This window comes from Ovis canadensis, chromosome 7 (assembly GCF_042477335.2).
Source record: "Ovis canadensis isolate MfBH-ARS-UI-01 breed Bighorn chromosome 7, ARS-UI_OviCan_v2, whole genome shotgun sequence".
Taxonomy (NCBI): Eukaryota; Metazoa; Chordata; class Mammalia; order Artiodactyla; family Bovidae; genus Ovis; species Ovis canadensis.
Window position 1 is genome coordinate 58,539,381 of NC_091251.1, and position 22,058 is coordinate 58,561,438.

Here is a 22,058-nt window from a genome sequence, read left to right on the forward strand (position 1 = left end):
TGGATGATAGATGTGGTCCTGATTCTCAAAGGAGTTTTTTTTCTTTTAAGGGAAATTTGTACTTCAAGCTGTTAATATTGCAAAGGATCTTATTTGTAATACTTCTTTTTTCCTCATTGGATTGTAGAGTGGAAGCAAAATTAGAACACTGGTATATAACAGGTCTGAGACAACAAAATATTATACCATCACTTGTGGCTTCAATTGGCGATACTGCATCATCCTTGCTTAAAATTGAATTTGAAACCAATCCAGAGAGTAGCACTGCTGACCAGACTCTGGTTGTTCAGTCTCAGCCTGTGGAGGTCATCTACGATGCTGTGAGTACAAGGAGAAAGTGAATCTTAATCAAACACATCTTAAGCTTCTGACATATGGTTTCTTGTTTTTCCATTTTCATATTTAACCTTTATTTACCTAGCAGCTCCGTTTAGTGATACTTTTTTCTTGTTTAAAGGGCAGTACGTGTTTAGTTTTTTATATTTATTTATTTGGCTGCATTGGGTCTTAGTTGCGGCATGTGGAATCTTCACTGTGACGTGTGAGCCTGTCTGCTCCATGGCATGTAAGACCTTAGTTCCCTGACCAGGGATCAAACCAGAGTCCCGGCATTGGAAGGTGGAGTCTTAACCACTGGACCACCAGGGAAATCCCAGCAGTTAATTTTGATTTTTTAATATACTACAGATTTTTTTTTTCTACTGTAAGGTATACTACCTATGCTTGTGTTAAATTTTTTAAAAATGGTAATATATTCTTAAAGAAGTCTTTGCCTTTTATACCAATTAACTACTCACAAATAATTATATACTGACTTTCTACTCCAGTTTCTTTTTGCTTATTCTTCTGTTGTCCTCATTGTTTGTAACCAATTTAAGGAACTTTAGGAGCAAATAAAAGAATTTTCGATACTGATCACATGAGAAAAAAGCATTGTCATTTCTGTGTTATTGAAAAAGCTGGCTCCAGTTCTGTATCTATAGCTCCATCTTTATTCAGACTCTCGTAATTCATCTTGAGCTAGCCAAGACGTGGAAGGTTGTGGTTCATTATTCCATCACTTGTTGGTTGGCCCACTTTGTGTTTTAAGATCTCTGACTCATTTTTACTGTATAGTTATGGAAATAAATTCACAGTGTGGGTAAGAGGCAGAACTTACTGTCTTCTCTGATTTTTTTAAAAAATTTATATTGTGGCAAAATACATATAATTTACCATCTTAGTCATTTTTTAAGTGTATAGTTCAGAAGTGTTAAGTACTTTTGCACTGTTGTATATCCAGTCCCCAGTACTCATTCTTTCTGCAAAATGTCTGATTTTTAAGTTGAAGTTTTAGATGTAGGTAAGGGCAGAACAGTTTTCTTATTTCCTTTCTAAACTTTAGACCACAGAGGAATCCAATTGCAGTATACATTCTGGTGGCTAAGACCAGAAGTAATACCCCATTGGTACATCAACATGATACTACCAAACATACTCAAGGTCACCTTAATGATATGCACAGCTTTGTTGCCTTCTCAATAAGCTTAAATGGCGTATACCTTTTTTCAGGTTCTCTTTCCTTCCAGAAGGAGATGTAGGAGGGTAGCTTATCTTTGGAAGTGCCATCTCAGTTCAGAGCCAGATTTGATTAGAATTAAACTGTAACTTTAAAATTTATAATATGGAAAATACTGTGTATAACTTGCTTATATTTTCAATGATTTTACAGAAAACCATCAATGCAGTGGTTGAATTCTTTCAGTCAAATAGGGGATTGGATCTTGAGCAAATAACATCAGCTACATTGATGAAGCTGGAGGAAATTAAAGAGAGAACTGCCACAGGTAAAGAATTTGATACAGAAGCAACATCTCAACTCTCAAAAATTTTTTCTCTTCTAATGTAAACACTACATTTGAAATAGTGTAGGTAGCTTTTTCTTGAATATACCTGCCAGACTGGGTGAGAAAGAGAATGATATGGGGCATAGATGATTCTGTCAGCTGTTCAATTTAGGAACCTGTGCTGCAGAGTAAACTTGAAATGTAAAAGTTCCCTGTCTCAGTTCTTAAGCAACTGTTCACCATGCTGTGTGTGAATTGAGTTTTCAAGATACATACTTTTGTGCATCATGGTCTCTAAATTCCAGTTACCTACTATATCTGATTACTTAACTAAAGTGAAAAGTGAAAGTTGCTTAGTCGTATCTCACTCTTTGTGACCCTGTGAACTGTACAGTCGATGGAATTCTCCAGGCCAGAATACTGCAGTGGGTAGCCTTTCCCTTCTCCAAGGGATCCTCCCAACCTAGGGACTGAACCCAGGTCTCTTGCATTGCAGGCAGATTCCTTACCAGATGAGCCACAAGGGAAGCCCAAGAACACTGGAGTGGGTAGCCTATCCCTTCTCCAGCAATTCTTCCCGACCCAGGAATTGAACCCGGGTCTCCTGCATTGCAGTCGGATTCTTTACCAACTGAGCTATCAGGGAAGCCCACTTAACTAAAGAAATAGAGAATTTTTCAATCTCTGACTGAAATACTAAGTGTGTTAGGTTTATTGTGTTACGCAGTGTGATTGTTTCCCATTGATCACATATGATTTAAACTTACACGCCAAGTGGAGGACCTAATCTGTGGAAAGAACTTCACCAACAGACTATTCAAGTGACATTCTTTTTCTCGTTAATAATATGATTATATTAATGTATTTAAATTTGGCTATTTTTCATCATTTCTTTTTCTTCTTGTAGGACTTACACATATTATTGAAACCCGAAAAGTTCTTGATTTAAGGATAAATCTGAAGCCTTCTTATCTAATAGTTCCACAGACCGGTTTCCACCATGAAAAGTCGGATCTTCTCATCCTAGATTTTGGTACCTTTCGGGTAGGTGTGTGTACTTTCCTGCCTGCCTGTGTTTGCTCAGCTTAGTAGCTAGCTGTCTGACAGTTTGCTGTTTTTCTCTCAAAGTTCACTTAAACTAAACCTAGACTGACTTCTTGTTAAGCATTTTGTCACGCTTAACATTGATTGTGTGAAAGTGAAAGTGAAAGTGAAGTTGCTCAGTCGTGTCCGACTCTTTGCGACCGTGTGGACTGTAGCCTACCAGGCCTCTCTGTCCATGGGATTCTCTAGGCAAGAATACTGGGGTGGGTTACCATTTCCTTCTCTAGGGGATCTTCCCGACCCAGGGATCGAACCTGGGTCTCCCGCATCGGAGGCAGATGCTTTAACCTCTGAGCCACCAGGGAAGTGTTATATGTACTTTATGGCTATTCAAAAAAAATACCTTACATTTTCTGAAATGGTGGATGATTCGATATTGAAGGCTGGATTACTGCTGTCTTTTCCTAATTAAAAAGATGCACTTCTAGTTTTCAAGCGTTCCTAGTTTCCTAAAATCTAATTACATAGTTTTCTTTGTTGATTTATATATCTTGAGAATAGAGAATTATGCAAATATGATTATATATTTGTTAATCACTGACAACAGCTATTAGAATACGAGAACTCCAAGGGCTTGGATGTTGAACCTCCTCCCAGCATTCCAATCTTCTGAGAAAAAGTGAAGATTTCAAAAAATTTGTCCTGAATTGATCCTTGATTCCTTTGGGCAGAGGGAAAAGGAAGTTGAGATTGCAGCTGAATTCTAATGGCCTAATTATTCATTTATGTAGTGGGGAGAGGGAGGAATAAAACCTCCTGTTTTATGGTGGAGCGTTTAACATGAATTGTAGGGGAACTTGATCCACAAGTAGTGACAACTGCTGAGAGCCAGGAATTGTTGCATGTTTAGACAGATCGAGAGAGACTTGTTGTAACTCATCTTCTAATTAATGTCAGCATGCTGAGTACCTGTTATCCAAACATAATAGAGATACATGCTCATATGGTATATTCCAAATAAAATATTTGCTAATAACTATCAGAAACTGAAGCAAACTGTGAATTCATTAAGAGCAATATTTTATTTAGGCTTTAAGAAAACAACTTATGTTGATATATAGATTTTTCTGTTAAAAAATTAAGCTTTCTCTCCATTTTAGCTTAACAGTAAAAATCAAGGTTTGCAGAAGACTAGTAATTCATCTCTGGAAGAAATAATGGATAAGGCATATGACAAGTTTGATGTTGAAATAAAAAGTGTGCAGCTACTCTTTGCAAGAGCAGGTAAACTGTTGCTCAATTTTCAGGATCTTAAAATTATGTTGAATAGCTTTGGTAAATAGATGTGTATGTTCTCATGTATATCATCCCTGATGACATTTTGAACATGTATGCTGCTGGTCACTTAAGAGAACCAAATAGGAGACCCTCAGTGAAAATCTTTGTCACAATTCCAAATAGAGATGGTGGCTGTTCTTCAGATACTTCGTACTGTTTGTATCTAAGTCCAGTCACTGCCTATTTTTTTTTTAAATGTGACATAAAACTCCCATAAAAGACAAAACAGAAGTTGCATTTAGCTCATGTTCCCCTATCCCAGGGTGTTTGGGGTGTCTCAGTGTTGTTTCCCCTTGCTGCCTTCATTTCGAAAATATTTTACTATCAGCCTAGTTTTTATTTTGAGTAGTATTACATTTGATACTTGAGAAGTATGGATATAATCTGTAAAGGTAGTGAACTTATTTTCCAAAAGCTTTGGTGTTTTCTACTGCTTAAATGAAGATCAGTGGTTCTCTGTACTTCTTTAGTATCTAGAAGCAATATATATTTGCAAAATATCCTTGAGTATATATCACTCTGTGGAAGATCATTGGAGGAAAGGACGTGGCTTCTATGTGCAGAGTATATACTATAGTGGGAGTGCTGAGATTTTTAAAAATATAAATACATAGTGCTGTACTTAGTCTTATAGATAGAGCCTGAATATTAATTTCTTGAAGAGAAGTACCTGTACAGACCATTAAAGCTGCCTTTTCTTTTGTATATACTTAATAGTAATTGTTTGAATTATAAGCAATAAACAAGTTTATTTATTGCCATCAGTTAAGATGTAAGGTTCTATTAATCATTGGAAGTTTGTCTTTAGAACCTTCTTATTTGGAAGAGAAGTGACTATTGTACTTTTCTTGTCATAAAATCTTGCTTGATAAAACTCATTTTTCCTTTAGAATAATTGCCAGAAACCTGTTTTTTCTTTTTTTTCCCCCCTGTTTTCTTCTTTTTCTTTTCCTGCAGCTCCCTAGCCTTGATCTCTAATTCTGGAATCAAAGGCAGTAAATTCCTAGATTTTTTTCTCTGTTGGCTTTAAAATGTAAGGTGTTATAAAAAAAATTCTTCAAATAAATATTTAGAATTATTTTTATATCGTGGTCTTTGACTTTTGTCAATTAAAAAAATAGGTCATTTAGCTTGTATGTTGAAAGAAGTAAAAGTCAGTATCATTGAATATATTTGTAAATTATTTCTGATCAGTTTTCCATAGAACATCTGATAATCTAAATAAATAAAAATAGTCATTTAAGTAAACATTTTTTTAAGATGAAAACTGGAAGGAGTGTCGATTTCAGCATCCATCTACTATGCATATATTGCAACCTATGGATATTCATGTTGAGTTGGCCAAAGCAATGGTGGAAAAAGATATTAGAATGGCAAGGTAATGTATGAGTTTTCTTTATATTATAAAATCAACAAGGTGAAATAATTCTGCATCAGTTACTGAATTTTAAGAAACCATAGCTAGGTTTCTAAAGGGCACAAAAAATAATGATTATCTTATAGCAGAAATATATTTTTAAGAAAATGTTTATTTGAATTATATATCACCTCTCTTACTTCAGAAGCATTTGGGCTTTCACATCCTGTAAAAGTTGGTTATCCCTATTTTTTTTTTTATTAATTTTACTGGCAAATGGTTGCCTTACAGTGTTGTGTTAGTTTTTACTGTGCAGCAAAGTAAATCAACAGTATGTATACTATGTGTTTTTGGATGGATCAAATTCAAGGTTCTATATTAAAAAAAATCTTTAAAAATCACAAGCTGTTTTGATTATGAAGCCATAGAAATCTTGAGAATAATCTAAGGGAATGGAAAGTAGAAACTGAATTTTGAATTTAAGTAAATAATTATATTTTTTTGTTGCCTTTTTAAGAACAGTCTTATTGAAGTCTTACCGATATTCAATAAGCTGCGTCTGTTTGAAACATACATTTTGATAAGTTTTGATAAATTTTGATGTAAGTGTTTTTCTGTGGAACCATCTCCACAGTCAAGATCATGAACACACCCATCATCCTCAGAAGTCTTTTTGCTGCTTTGTATTTCCTCCCTCACATCCTTTCTTGCCAACTTCTCTCCCCTCGGTCTCCAGGAAACATTGATCTGCTTTCGGACACTCCCAGTTTGTTGGAGTTTTCTAGAGTTTTATATAAATAAAATCATACAATTTCAGTTCTTTTTTTGTTTGACTTCTTTGATTATAATTGATTTGAGGTTTATTTGTGTTGGGTGTATCCAGTAGTTCATTGGTACTCTTCATCAGTTGGATGTTAAACCAGCCGTGCATTACTAGATAAACCTGTTCTAGTAGTAATGTATTATTCTTTTATTTTTATTTATTTATTTATTATTTATTTATTTATTTTTTTTTGGCGTGGGTGTATTATTCTTTTAAAATGTTGAAATTGCTTGCTAAAATTTTGTCATGAAGTTTTAAAACCTTACATCTCTGTTTATGAGGGCTGTTGACCTGTGCCTTAGTTTCTTGTTTTGGCATCAGTGTATCAGGCCTCAGGGAGGGAAGTTATATAGAACTGGTGTTTTTTTCCTCCTTAAACGTTTGGTAGAATTTGCCAGTGAAACCTCTTGGGCCTGGAGTTTTCTTTCTGGAGGAAGCTTAATACTAAGTCAGGTGCTGACGAATGCTATAAAATCAGGTAAAGGGAGGTGAGGAGGTAGAGAAAGATGGGGTCAGTACTCTTTGATGTTTACAGTGATAGATCTTTAACACCAGCAAGTAAGTCATATACAGTGTTTCAGGTTTTAAAACATAGACAATTTGTGCTCACAGTATCTTCCTAAAAAATAAGTTTTCTTTAAGATAGTTTGGCTGCTTAAGAAGGATACACAACTTGGCTTACATAGAACTTCCTATTCCCTGACAGTGTTGAGACATTAATGTAATTAGATTAAAACATATCCAAGGTAACTTTGACCCCACAAGGTAATCTCCTCTCCACTCCCTTCCCTCTTCCATAGTATAGAGAAGCTGGACCTTGAAACCTTGGAGTTTAATTAATTATGTTTTTAGATTTAAAGTATCCGGAGGGCTTCCTCTGATGCATGTGAGAATTTCTGACCAGAAGATGAAAGATGTGCTACGTTTGATTAACAGTATACCCTTGCCACAGAAATCATCTGCACAGTCTCCAGAGAAACAGGTAAATGGAGATAATAAAAATTCTAAATATCTTTACATCTTTATGTGTGGTGAGTTTTTTTATCTTTTTGTGAGCTGTTTTGTTTTTCAGTATCGTTTACGGCCAGTTTCATTTACGTGATTTTTTTTTTAAGGTTAATTGTAATTGATTCTGTACACTGAGTAAATAAATAAAGACTAGCCTATGGTTGCTCCTGTTTTGGAGTGATGGTATAGTCTTTTGTGGGGAATAATGAAACAAAAATGCATAAATGAAAGGAAAAATGTTTTTCACTTTTAGGAAATGTGTTTTAAGAAAAAGTAGACATAGAAACCAGACATGGTTGTCTGGGGAGGCCTTAAAAATTGCTGAGAAAAGACAAGACATGAAAGGCAAAGGAGAAGAGGAAAGATATACCCATTTGAATGCAGCATTCCAAAGAATAGCAAGGAGAGATAAGAAAGCCTTCCTCAGTGATCAGTGCAAAGAAATAGAGGAAAACAATAGAATGGGAAAGACTAGAGATCGCTTCAGGAGAATTAGAGATATCAAGGGGAAATTTCATGCAAAAATGGGTGCAATAAAGCACAGAAATAGATCTTAAGAAGAAGTGGCAACAATACACAGAAGAACAATATTAAAAAGATCTTCATGACCCAGATAACCACAATGGTGTGATCACTCACCTAGAGCCAGACATCTTGGAATGCGAAGTCAAGTGGGCCTTAGGAAGTATCACTAGGAACAAAGCTAGTGGAGGTGATGAAATTCCTGTTGAGCTATTTTAAATCGTAAAAGCTGATGCTGTGAAAGTGCTGCACTCAATATGCCAGCAAATTTGGAAAACTCAGCACTGGCCACAGGACTGGAAAAGGTCAGTTTTCATTTCAATCCCAAAGAAAGGTAATGCCAAAGAATGCGCAGACTGCTACACAATTGCAGTCATCTCACATGCTAGCAAAGTAATGCTCAAAATTTTCCAAGCCAGGCTTCAACAGTACGTGAACCGTGAACTTACAGATGTTCAAGTTAGATTTAGAAAAGGCAGAGGAGCCAGAGATCAAATTGCCAGCATCTGTTGGGTGATCAAAAAAGCAAGAGAATTCCAGAAAAACATCTACTTCTGCTTTATTGACTATGCCAGCCTTTGACCATGTGGATCACAACAAACTATGGAAAATTCTGAAAGAAATGAGAATACCAGACCACCTGACCTGCCTCCTGAGAAATCTGTATGCAGGTCAGGAAGAAACAGTTAGAACTGGACATGGAACAACTGACTGTTTCCACATTGGAAAAGGAGTACGTCAAGGCTGTATATTGTCACTCTGCTTGTTTAACTTATATGCAGAGCACATCATGAGAAATGCTAGACTGGATGAAGCAGAAGCTGGAATCAAGATTGCCGGGAGAAATATCAGTAACCTCAGATATGCAGATGACACCGCCTTTATGGCAGAAAGTGAAGAAAAACTAAAGAGCCTCTTGATGAAACTGAAAGAGGAGAGTGAGAAAGTTGGCTTAAAACTCAACATTCAGAAAACTAAGGTCATGGCATCTGGTCCCATCACTTCATGGCAAATAGATGAGGAAACAGTGGAAACAGTGACAGACTTTATCTTTTTGTGCTCCAAAATCACTTCAGATGATTGATTACAGCCATAAAATTAAAAGAAGCTTGCTCCTTGGAAGAAAAGTTATGACCAACCTAGACAGCATATTAAAAAGCAGAGACATTACTTTGCCAACAAAGGTCCATCTAGTCAAAGCTATGGTTTTTACAGTAGTCATGTATGGATGTGAGAGTTTGGACTATAAAGAAAGCTGAACACAGAAGAATTGATGCTTTTGAACTGTGGTGTTGGAGAAGACTCTTGAGAGTCCCTTGGACAGCAAGGCGATCCAACTAGTCCATCCTAAAGGAAATGAGTCCTAAATATTCATTGGAAGGACTGATGCTGAAGCTGAAACTCCAGTACTTTGGCCACCTGATGAGAACTGACTCATTTGAATAGACCCTGATTCTGGGAAAGATTGAAGGCAGGAGGAGAAGGGGACGACAGAGGATGAGATGGTTGGATGGCATCACTGGCTCGATGGACAAGAGTTTGAGTAAGCTCTGGGAGTTGGTGATGGACAGGGAAGCCTGGCGTACTGCAGTCCACAGGGCTGCAAAGAGTCAGGAACGACTGAGAGACTGAACTGAACTGGCGACATAGAAATCTTTAAAATATTGCCAAACATAATTATCATTATCAGGTTTTCATATGTGTTAGGCTTAAAAGTCCTAGATCACTTTACTTGGAATTGATCTTTATAGTATAAAATATATGTTGGGCTTCCATGTATTTTGAAGTGAAATTTGAGATGGCCAACTAATATTGATCTGTTTTCCAGAAACCTTGAAAAAGATGTAGGGTTAATATTGTAAGAGACAGCTACTGAATGATGCAATAATAGGCAAACTTACCTACTAGTTATACATGATTCTGCTCTTTTAATTGCAAGTGGTAGTCTTAATAATAAGTAAACTCCAGCCAACCATTGGTTAGTTGATTGTAAAGTGTGCTTTGTTGGAAGATTTGTGTGCTGTATAAGTGTCTTTCCAGCTCTCACTCACTTCTGTTACTTTTTAAGTATTTATCTCATTTATGTATATTTGCAAATTAGTATGTTTAAAAAACTTTTTGTATTATTTGCTAGGTATCCTCAATTCCTATTATATCAACTAGAACAAAAGGCCTACTTGGTACGCCCTTGTTGCTGGATGGCGTTGAGTCAGGTAAGGAGAGTAAAATGTTCTTTATTAAACAAAATCTATAAATTAGTATATTGAAATACAATTTTGACAAAAGAATTGTGAAAGTGTTGTAGTATTTGACTGGTTTTATTTCTAGTTGTTCTACTAACCAACAGTGAGACTTTAAATCATTTATTGTTATTTATTCCTGAGTTTCTTTGTTTGTATGGAAGTGTTTTTGTGATTGATGGTGTTTAAGATTCTAAATAAGCTCCTTTTTTTTTTTTGGCCCTGATCTCTACTTGAGTCTTTTCTTTATCTCTGGTCTAACTGATATTTTTTGATTTAGAACTGGAATGTGAACTTGATGAAGGCAAGGATAATGTCAGTCCTGGCCACTCTGGTATCCTTAGTGGCTGGTACAGACTGATATGTGATAGATGATACCCAATAAATATTTTATTGAAAAGTGAATGAATAAGCTGAAGTGAAAAGCAGTCAGAAATGTTGAAGAAGGAACTAGAAAGACAATTTGATTTTATATATGATTATCCCATGCCAGGTTGAGTTACTTTTTGGAACTTAGAAGCTGTATTATGATTCCGAATATGAAGGTTTTGTCTAATAAATGAAGTTGACTTTTGAGCTATTTCAGTTAGAGTGTTTTACGCGGTTTTCGATGGACATTCTCTCAAATCAGTTTTCTTCCTTTAGAATCTGATGATGAGTATTTTGATGCTGAGGATGGAGACATACAGCCTAGTAAAAGTACGAAAGTGTCAGATGTGAAAAAAGTTCCTGAGGCCCCAAATGAGGAGCTCATTAATCTTCTACTAAAGTTTGAAGTTAAAGAGGTATGTATATTTGTTTGTCCATAAATATATTCTTGTTACTGCTGTCCTTATAAACAGTCTCATGCTAGACCCAAACATTAAATATATTTAAAATGTGGTATTCTATCTTCCCTACTCCCACACACACATGCATGTGTATATACACACACACGCATAGTTCTAAGAAAATAAAATGTTATTTTGTCAAAACTAATATGTGTGATCTACAGTATATCTGATGTATTCTGGAAAAGCTTGAGACTCTCAATTAGGATTTTCTTTTCTGTAGAAAATTTCTGTGACATATTTCCCTCAGTTTTTTCAACTTTTAATCTAAGTAACATTGTTTATTTTCATGCTTATAATTTAGAAAAATGCAAGCAGTCTAAATTTGCAGCATTGTCTGTACAGTCATTAAGTCATGGAATAATAAAAGGAAACATTGACATGGAGCGATGTTCACAGAATATTTTTATTTGGGGAAAAAAAAGAGGTTGCAGTTTCAAGGATATAATTCCATTTAGAAATTAAACACGTGCAAACACACCTTTTTGAAATAAATGATAGTGTTCCTCTCTGTACGGTGAGATTATAGTTTTTCATTTTTGCCCCTTTGCTTTTTATGTACTAAGGAATTTTAAATGAAAATCTATTGCTTTGAAGTAAAACAGAAAAGGTATAAAAAAGGAGGTGTTTCTTAGTGACTGTTTTATACCTGAGTATTATTGGGATTTGTTTAAAGAAAGATGTGTTCTCCAAGTTCAGCCTTCTTTGAATTACCTGTCTCTCATATTTCCATCTAACACATTAGAAAGCCCCTTGACTTTACCTTCATAAGATTCTCAAATGATTTCCCTTCTGTTCCATTGCTTCTGCAGGGTCCGACTCCTCATCATCTCTTGCTTGGACTATTGCAGAAGGCTCTTACCTGTCTCTCTGCTTCTATCGTGCACTCTGTTCTCTGCACAGTACCCAGAGTGATCCTTTGTTAGGGAAAGTCAGATCATGCCATTGCTTTGCTTATAATCCGATAGAGGCTTTCAATCTCCGTCACAGTAAAGGGCTAAAATCTTCCCATGACTACAGTGTTTTACATGATCTACAGGTCACACCGTGTGACTTCTTTGGCTTCATCTGCAGTTCTCTTTTGCCTTGCTCATTCTGCTCCAGCCACATTTCATTCATTCCTTCAGTAAATATTTATCAATGTCAACAAATACCAGGCATCATTTTAAATAACAGAGCTACAGCAGTGAGCAAATTTCTTGCCATGTGGAGCTTATGCTTGCTTTTTTGGTTTCTTATATGCACCAGCACATATTCTTTGTGCTTGCTGTTTCTTTTGCCTGGAAAACTCTTTTCCTGTATAACTTGATTCTTTACTTCCTTCAGAAATGCTGACTTACTAGAAAGGCCTGACCGCCCAACACAGGAGAGTAACCTTTGCTTTCCCCTAATGTCCCTAGAATGTAAGCTTCATGAAGACAAGGACCTTGTCTGTCCTGGTTATTTTGATGTTCTAATTGGCTGGCACTCTCTTATACATGGAAGATGGAGCTCAATAAATATTTTTTAAAGTATTGAATTAATGAACTAAAGTGATAAGCAATCAAATCATCTAAGAAAAAATAGTAGTGCCATTTGAAATACTTTTCTCAGTTTAATGTTTTTTTTTTTTTTGCCATTCCAAATTTTTAAATATTTATATAATGAAATTTATCTAATTTTTTTCTTTATATTCTAGTCTTAGGGTGTGTTTAGCATTTCAGTCCCAAAGAAGGGCAATGCCAAAGAATGTCCAAACTACTGCACAGTTGTGCTCATTCCACATGCTGGCAGGGTAATGCTCAAAATCCTTCAAGCTAGGCTTCAATAGTATGTGCACCAAGATCTTCCAGATGTACAAGCTAGATATAGAAAAGGCAGAGGAACCAGAGATCAAATTGCCAACAGTTGTTGGATCATAGAAAAAGCAAAGAAATCCCAGAAGAACATCTGTTTCTGCTTCATTGACTACGCTAAAGCCTTTGACTGTATGGATCACAACAAACTGGAAAATTCTTCAAGAGATGGAGATACCAGACCACCTTACCTGGCTCCTGAGAAACCTGTATTCAGGTCAAGAAGCAACATGAACATGGAACAATGGACTGGTTTCCAAATTGGGAAAGGAGTATGTCAAGGCTGTATATTGTCACCCTGCTTATTTAACTTATATGCAGAGTACATCAAATGGCAACCCACTCCAGTGTTCCTGCCTGGAGAATCCCAGGACGGAGGAGCCTGGTGGCCTGCCGTCTGTGGGGTCACACAGAGTCAGACATGACTGAAGTGACTTAGCAGCAGCAGCAGCAGCAGAGTACATCATGAGAAATGCTGGGCTGGATGAAGCACAAGCTGGAATCAAGATTGCTGGTAAAAATATTAATAACCTCAGATATGCAGATGACATCACCCTAATGACAGAAAGTAAAGACGAACTAAAGACCTTCTTGATGAAAGTGAAAGAAGAAAGTGAAAAACCTGGCTTAAAACTCAGCATTCAGAAAGCTAAGATCATGGGATCTGGTCCCATCACTTCATGGCAAATGGATGGTGAAACAGTAGAATCAGCCCATGTTCCTGGGCTCCAAAATCAGTGTGGACAGTGAATGCAGCCATGAAATTAAAAGACGCTTACTCCTTGGAAGAAAAGCTATGACAGACCTTGACAGTGTATTAAACAAGCAGAAATATCACTTTGCTGACAAAGGTCCATCTATTCAAAGCTATGGTTTTTCCAGTAGCCATGTATGGATGTGAGAGTTGGACCATAAGGAAGGCTAGGCGCCACAGAATTGATGCTTTTGAACTGTGGTGCTGGAGAAGACTCTTGAGAGTCCTTTGGACAGCAAGGAGAACAAACCAGTCAATCCTGAAAGAAATACTCATTTCCTGAATATTCATTGGAATATTCATTTGAAGGACTGATGCTGAAACTGGAGCTCCAGTATTTTGGCCACTTGATGTGAAGAGCTGACTCATTGGAAAAGACCCTGATGCTGTAAGGATTTAGTGCAGGAGGAGAAGGGGGAGATGGTTGGATGGCATCATTGCATCAATAGACATGAGTTTGAGCAAACTCTGGGAGATAGTATAGGAAGGGGAAGCCTGGTATGTTGCAGTCCATGGGGTCACAAAGAGTTGGATATGACTGAGCAGCTGAACAATAACAAAAATATTTACTCATGATTTTATTTATTATTATATGATTTGAATGCTTTCATTTAAATCACTGATTTATTTGAAATTTATTTTTGTATCTCAATTGTGTATTGAATGATCCTATAGAACTGTTTTACTGTTTCTATTTTTCAGTTGACACTCTGATTTTTCTTAGATATGTGTTTATATCACAGCTGATAATATTAGTTTTTGTTTTTTTCCTGGGATTTGTATTATTCTAGTTACTATGGCTGGCTTATAGGTTTTCCCAACATGTAGTAGTTGGAAACATTTTATCTTGCTAATGGTTTTGTGGGTTGGGAATTCTGGGAGAGCCCATTTAGTAGTTTTTGCATGTGGTCTTTCATGTGCTTTTAGTCAGATTTGACTGTAGTAGCAGTGACCTGAATGAACACTCAGAGGTGGCTCATTCATGAGGCTGGCAGTTGATACTGGATCTTGATTTGGTGGGGGGGTGCTCAGCTGGGATTGTTGACCACAGTGCCAACTCTTGGCCTCCTGAGCATGGCAGTGTCAGGGTAGTTGAACTTTTTATCTGGCAACTAGCTTCCCCTAGAATAAGAAAGCCTAGGTTGATGTTTCATGGCCTTTTTGACTTTGGAAATCCTTATAGTACTCTGTACTCTATTGATTGAAGCAATTATAACCCTGCCCAAATTCTAAGGGAGGAGACAAAGACCTCCATCTGTTGATGGAGATCAAAGAGCTTGCATGTTTTTAAAAACATATATGTTTTATTTTGTTGGCTAAGTATACTGACTGTCATTTCTGCAGTAAATCTGAATAGTAGTGTAATAGTAAACATCCTTGTCTTTCTTTTTACATTAATGGTGATGACTCTTTTATCACCAAACATGACTTTTAGTTTTGAGGTATAGGTTTTAGAAAATCGTCTTAAGGAAGAATTCATGTAGTTCTATTTTTACTAAATTAAAGGAGTAAAATCAGTAAGGTTATAAAATTTCATCACAATTTCTAGATAGATGTAGTTATGTTCTCAATTATAGAGTTTAAGATGATAACATCCAATCATGGTAAATAGCTTGATGGTAATAGAAGAGTATAAGCAAAATTTCTGCTATTGTCTTGATGATATATATGAGGAAGGATTTTGTGTTTTTATTTTAAGTATGATTCAAAGTACTTTCTTTGGCTATCCTGATTGTTTTAGGTGATTCTGGAATTTACCAAACAACAGAAGGAAGAAGATACAATTCTAGTGTTTAATGTTACTCAGTTAGGAACAGAGGCTACAATGAGAACATTTGATTTAACTGCGGTATCTTATTTAAAGAAAATCAGCCTGGATTACCATGAAATTCAAGGTAATAACCATAAAATAGAAATAATAGACAATAACAGCTTTATTATCACTTTTGAGTATATGAAACACTTATATTTATTTAGTAATAATTATAATAAATAATAGCTAGAAGTGTTCTAAGCATCTTATAAATATTAACTCATTTAACCCTTATAACAATGCTATGAGATAGGCAATGGTATTATGTCTAGCTTTCACAAGAGGAAATGAAGTTGTAAATTGGTTACATAATTTACCCAAGATCACACTGCTAGGTAGTGGCTGAACCATGATTAAACCCTAGAAATCAGGCCCTAGGGTCTATATTCTTAACTACTATGATCTTCTGCCTCAGAGAGTCCATATAAATCCCTATTATATAGGTCATATTACTCCTATTTTACAAACAAAGGAAGGTTAAATAGAGAGAGATTAAGTGGCTTATTTAAGATTATGCATTTTATGAATAGCAAAACTTAGAATTTATCTCTGGTCTTATAATAGTGAAATCCTTGTTCTTTCAATTCAGTAGTGTTTGTATATCAGAAACAGCATCAGGTTATAAAAATTAAAATGATGGGACATAAAATTTATTCTCTCAGTAGCTTTTATGGTTTATTCGTTCCAGGGTACATCTTGTGTACTCATTGGATGTTTGAGGAATGAAGGAATGAATCCACAGTAATTTCCTAGGCTATTATTTCCCTTAGAGAAGATTATTCCAATGGAAAATTCTGAGCTATCTCATAAACAGGAGTTATAAGACTGCAAATAATAAAAGATGGATAAAACAGTGGATAAATCACGTCTCCCTCCCTGGCTTCTGGAGGCAGTGACTGGTATATCTTCATGAGGATATAGAGGATATCTGGCAGTACCTGTTAGCAGTTTATTTGAAAAATTTTTTTTTTCTTTAATTCAGGATCTAAAAAGAAGCCACTTCACTTGATTAGCTCTTCTGACAAACCTGGGTTAGATCTTTTAAAAGTGGAGTACATTAAGGTAAGGGTCATAGAATGTTTATATATTTATTTTAATACTCTAAACTATTCTCTGGGAGGGAAAAGATGAGAGTAGTTTATTAAAGGCTGTTGTTTTGTGTCATAGCTTTAAATCACAGGGAAATCTACTGTTTCTCTTTCCATTTGTACACCTTCTTTCTCTTTCACTCAAGTACAGGACTAGGATTTTATAAAGCCAGACTTCTTGTCTACAAAGATGGAAGCCTGGATGAAATAAATTCTCCTGTCTTCTGGGGGACATTCATCCACCTGCATTCATTGTTTGTATGGGTAATATTTGGCTGGGTATCCTACATCAGAAGGGATGCAGTCAAATTGGATTTGATTGAGTAGAGAACTGCCAGGGTTTGGAAGTGACTCAAAAGTATGATACATGAAGAATGCTGCAGGAACTGATGGCATTTAGTTTCATTCAAGATTAGTTGATTTGTTTGATCATTCAGTAACTATTTATTGAATGTCTTTTGTGTCAGATTCTGTTACACATTTGGGATACAGAAAAACATTCTCTATTCTTAAGGAATATGTAGACCAGTAGGGAGATAGGTAAACAATAATTAAAATATAATGTGTTTGATTCTTTAATAAGGAAGAACACAAAGCGCTGTGGGAGTGGGGAGGCAGAGATACTGATCTAGCCAGAAGGCTTCTCACAGGAGGTAAAACTTTGAATTTATGTATTCCCGAGGGACAGAACTTGAACCAATTGGTAATTATGATGGGAGATGGGTTTTTGATTCAGTGTGAAGACCTCATTAAATCAAAATTCTCTAAAGTTTGGAGTTCTAAGAAAATGAGATTTCTTTTCCTGGAGATATCCTAAAATAGACTTCTTGAAGACTTTCTAATGGGATTTAAACATTAGGTAATAGATGGGCTGGGCTTTCCTTGTGACTCAGCTGGTAAAGAATCCTCCTATAACGCAGGAGACCTTGGTTCAATTCCTGGATTGGGAAGATCCCCTGGAGAAGGGATAGGCTATGCACTCCAGTATTCTTGGGCTTCCCTTGTGGCTCAACTGGTAAAGAATCCACCTGTAATGCGAGATACCTGGGTTCGATCCCTGGGTTGGGAAGATCCCCAGGAGAAGGGAAAGGCTACCCACTCCAGTATTCTGTCCTAGAGAACTCAATGGACTGTATAAACCATAGGGTTGCAAAGAGTCGGACATGAAACCTTCTAGCCTTCGTAGTTTATCCTTCTGATCCCTAGCCATTTCCCAAAAGTGAGTGATGCCATGTTCTCCTCTGTTTAAAGGCGGAGGACAAATTTATACTCTTACAATAAATAGATTTGGATGTAACTTTAAAATAATGATAATAAAATTAAATATATAATGTATTTAAAAATACAGTTGTAACTGAATATAAATAAATTAATGATTATAAGTAAATGATTTGTTTACTTTGGTCTTAATTCCTTCCTTAGAACTTTTTTTTTTTTTAGGCTGATAAGAATGGACCCAGTTTTCAAACTACCTTTGAAAAAACTGAACAAACATTTAAGGTAAGAAATTCTATCGAAAGACTACATCCTATTTGGAAATAACCTACTCTGGAAGTCTTAAGTATCCTTTGAGGAGCCATTAGAAGTTATAAATTAACCTCATAAATATCTTTCATACTCTGTATTTATGATTCAGGATAATAATGCTCTAATTTAAATTTACTGTATCACATCCAGATTATTTCTAAAGGAGGGAATGTTGTAGATGAGGGAACTTTAATTGACAAAGAACCAATAGGATTCTGAACAAACCAGACAATATCATTTAATGCAGGGCTCAGAAAGAATGTGAAATACAAGGAGAGATGCTGAGTACTCTGGAGCCACACTAAGGTAGTCAAATAGGGGAAGAAGAGGCAAAATGTTGTTTTAGGAAACATTAAAAAGAAAATGAGAGAAATGAGTTTCAGATTATATCTTGGAGACATGGGAAAATCTATTAAATATTGATTCTTCTTTTTAATAATTTTTATGTCCACTTAGTGTTTTGAAGCAATGAAAACAAATTCTTTTGAGTAAAAAGTGAGTTTTTTTAAAAAAAATTTCACTTTGGGATTTCCCTGATGGTCCAGTGGTTAAGACTCCATGCTACCTATGCAGGGGGTTGGGTTTGATCCCTGGTCAGGGAGCTAGATATCCTGCATGCTGCAACTAAGACCTGGTAGAGCCAAATAAATTAAAAGACAATCAGTTTGCTTTTAGAAAATCATATATTCTTTAAAGCAGTTTGTGTTCTATTTTAGCTTTTTGGAGTTATTGTTTTTAAAAATATATTTTTTCCTATGAGTTATGTATTCTTTTTTTAATGATAAGATCATAATTGTGGTAGAAGATCAGTGACTGAGTCACTCTTAATTGCATTTTTTATATTTAAATCTCATGCATATCACATTTGAAATAATTTCTTGACATATGGGTAACACATGGTGATTCTGGAGTTTCATGCACTAACATATATTTTATATAATCATAATAAACAGTCATTGAAGATTCAGAAAAGCCATGTATATGTGGAATATTAGAATAACCATTACTGGCAGATTATATGCTCTATGATAATTAGGCTTGGGGAGTGGAGTAATTAGGTTACCTTGATCCCCAAAATATATTAAGTGTAATTTATTCTGCATATAGTCCCTATTTAAGGATTGTGGGTTGTAAGTCTTCCTTTCCTCTTTCTTCCTTCCAAGCAGTATAAGACAGTGGTACAAACCTAGTTACGAGCCTTTTGCATTCATCATATGGAGACTACCGGTACAGCTGGCCTGGGAAAGTAATTTTCTTTCTAAAATATTTCTAGGTGGCTTTTTCATCTTTAAATTTGTTGCTGCATACACAAGCTCTTCTCTCTTCTATTAACTACCTGACAACCATTATTCCATCAGATGGCCAAAACATGAGTGATACCAAGGACATACAGGTTTCTACTGAAAAACAGCAAAAAAATTCAGCTCTGCAGAAGGGTATGAAAAATATGGTTTGTTTCTAGTTAGAAAGGGTTGTAGAATTGTAGAGCCAAATGGGGACTCTTAAAGACCATCTAGTTAGTCATTTACATGCCATTTCCCCTCCTTTTATTCTTTTCTTCAAATAAAGTCGTACATGGGTGCCTGATATGTTAGATAAATGTGATTGATACTGTTTTTTTTTTTAATGTCTGTTTTTGTTCTGATTTTGTTGTTGATGGGCGATGCCTTTATGAGGGTACTAAGGGAAGAAGACCTGCATTGATTTTGAGCTCATCCTCCTCTCTTAGTGGCTCCTGAATGGGCTCCATTGGAGATTAATTAATCATATCTAACATTTTGCAGATAAGGAAATCAAAACCCACAGATGTGAGGGCCAGGATGCAAGGATATCATTGAATTAGAAAAGAGCCCGGCTTTTGAATCAGAAAGAACTCAGTTTAGATCCTGACTCTGCTACTTAAACTATGGGACCATAGGCACATTATTTAGCTTCCTTGAGTTTCAGTGTCCTTATATTTATTTAAATGCTTTCTTGCTTTTACATTATAAAAGTAACACCTCACTATTGGAAATGCAAACTACAGAATATATAAAGCAAAAAAGTGTTTGAGATCTTTAAGAACTTGAGAATTCTGTAATTATTTTAAGCAGAACACTTAATATAGGGAAGAAACCTTCATAGAATATGTAGTCCTAGAATCCCATTGTGATAGAATTGCTTTGTTTATTTGCAGTGGTTGTATCCTCTAAAGACAGTGACATTATTCACTTCAGGCTGTTTGCCAAATTGAATGCTTTCTGTGTTGTTGTTTGCAATGAAAAGAACAATATTGCTGAAATCAAGATTCAAGGTAAAAGTTCTTATGATCTTAAAAATCGTTGAAAAGATAAGGTTTCTTTTGCAATGCTAAAGCATATACACAAATGGAAGCCTCTGAGCTTTGAAAACTGGCTTATTTTATGACATAATTGGACTGCATACCTTCTTTTTAACTCTTCAAGAGCTGAACCACGTATACTGGTGATTTGGACCTTTTTGAGAGTTGTCTCTGGAGAAGGAAATGGCCACCCTCTCCAGTAGTCTAGCCTGGAGAATCTCATGGACAGAGGAGCCCGGTGCACTGCAGTCCATGGGGTCACAAAGAGTCAGACACGACTGAGTAACCAAGCACGCACACACGAGTGTCTCAGAAGTGAAAGGAATACTAATGTCATTGTAGGGATGCTCTTGATGAGCTGAGCTAAGTGTCAACCCAGAATTCAGTTTAAGGTCTGTGAATATGCTTTAGCTTGGTACAAATACATAGCAACCTTATGAAGAACAAATCCTAAGAGCCCATTATGTTCTTTTAGGCAAAAGCTGCTAAAATGAGTCTAGCTTTTTTCTCTGACTCTGTCTTTACAACCTCACTGTGATCTGGTAAAGGTAAAGAATATGTATAATACAATTCTTGTAGAAATTAAAACCCAGAAAACTAGGCTTTTTCTGTGTTCTTTCTGAACTGGCAATACATCTACTAATCTGAAGTTGATTCATGTAACTTTTATAGTCTCCATGTAAATGACTGGATATAAGGTATAAAGAATTTACTAAAATCCTAAGATAATCTATTTGCACTAGATGTAGTTTCTTCATAAGGGTGAAAGTTCAAATAATTTTTTTAAATGAATTTATATGCTTCATTGTTTATAAAATCAAAAATATCTAATATTGCATGTATCAATTGGGAGTTCAGACATTGCTAAATTTATAAAAATATCACCTACAAAATAAAGTTATGCAATAGAAGAAAAATCTTAAGATCTTATTATGGTATCTATAGAAATTAAAATAATATGCTTCTTTTCAGGACTTGATTCTTCCCTTTCTCTTCAGTCAAGAAAGCAGTCACTGTTTGCCAGATTGGAAAATATTATCGTCACAGATGTTGATCCTAAGACAGTTCATAAAAAAGTAGGTGACAGTAAATCATTAATATTTTTTGGTGAATGAGAGATTTTATTTTAATATATATTTTATTTTTTTAAATGCTAGTGAAATATATTTTGATAGAAAAATGTTTCTATAATGATTATAAACACTTTTCAGTAGGGATTTTATTTTGTCATTGTCATTGTTCATCCACATTTCTGCTTTTCAGGCTGTGTCAATAATGGGAAATGAAGTCTTTCATTTTAACTTGGATTTGTATCCAGATGCTACTGAGGGGGATTCCTATACTGACATGTCCAAGGTGGATGGTGTGGTATCACTCAGTGTTGGCTGTATTCAGATTGTCTATCTCCATAAATTCCTCATGTCACTTCTGGTAAAATCACCATTTATATATAGATTTTTTTGACTTAGAAGTACTTAAGCAAGTCTGATAGTTATGATTGCAATCTTAAAACTTTGAATTTTAGGATGTGCATTGATTTGATTATTGATGTCATTTATGGATTAATGTAGAGGTCAAAACCTCTCTTTAACAGTTGAAATCATTTAATGATTTTTGTCTAGCATTGACTACAATGGAATTGTTTTTGCTGGAACACAGTGAATCTAAATTCTCAAGTGTAAAAACTATTATAATTTTTTTTCTCTGTTTCTCAGCCATATAACTGTATTTAT

At 35.5% G+C, this 22,058-nt stretch overlaps 1 protein-coding gene and 1 non-coding gene across 2 annotated transcripts in view; one reads left to right on the forward strand and one right to left on the reverse strand.

Annotated features, from left to right (window-relative positions):
• The window catches only part of VPS13C (vacuolar protein sorting 13 homolog C), a 181,617-nt gene that overhangs the window by 62,837 nt on the left and 96,722 nt on the right, over positions 1-22,058 (forward strand). The window contains exons 18-32 of the mRNA XM_069596314.1: positions 128-320; positions 1,712-1,826; positions 2,734-2,870; positions 4,031-4,154; positions 5,469-5,586; positions 7,241-7,370; positions 10,053-10,131; positions 10,804-10,943; positions 15,319-15,472; positions 16,373-16,452; positions 17,919-17,978; positions 19,279-19,441; positions 20,182-20,298; positions 21,298-21,401; positions 21,589-21,756. Of these exons, the coding sequence (XP_069452415.1) occupies positions 128-320; positions 1,712-1,826; positions 2,734-2,870; positions 4,031-4,154; positions 5,469-5,586; positions 7,241-7,370; positions 10,053-10,131; positions 10,804-10,943; positions 15,319-15,472; positions 16,373-16,452; positions 17,919-17,978; positions 19,279-19,441; positions 20,182-20,298; positions 21,298-21,401; positions 21,589-21,756 (1,882 nt within the window). The remainder of the gene's footprint in view (positions 1-127; positions 321-1,711; positions 1,827-2,733; positions 2,871-4,030; positions 4,155-5,468; positions 5,587-7,240; positions 7,371-10,052; positions 10,132-10,803; positions 10,944-15,318; positions 15,473-16,372; positions 16,453-17,918; positions 17,979-19,278; positions 19,442-20,181; positions 20,299-21,297; positions 21,402-21,588; positions 21,757-22,058) is intronic.
• Positions 3,164-3,235, reverse strand: TRNAR-CCG (transfer RNA arginine (anticodon CCG)). Its single transcript has one exon. It is a non-coding gene; the product is annotated as a tRNA-Arg (tRNA).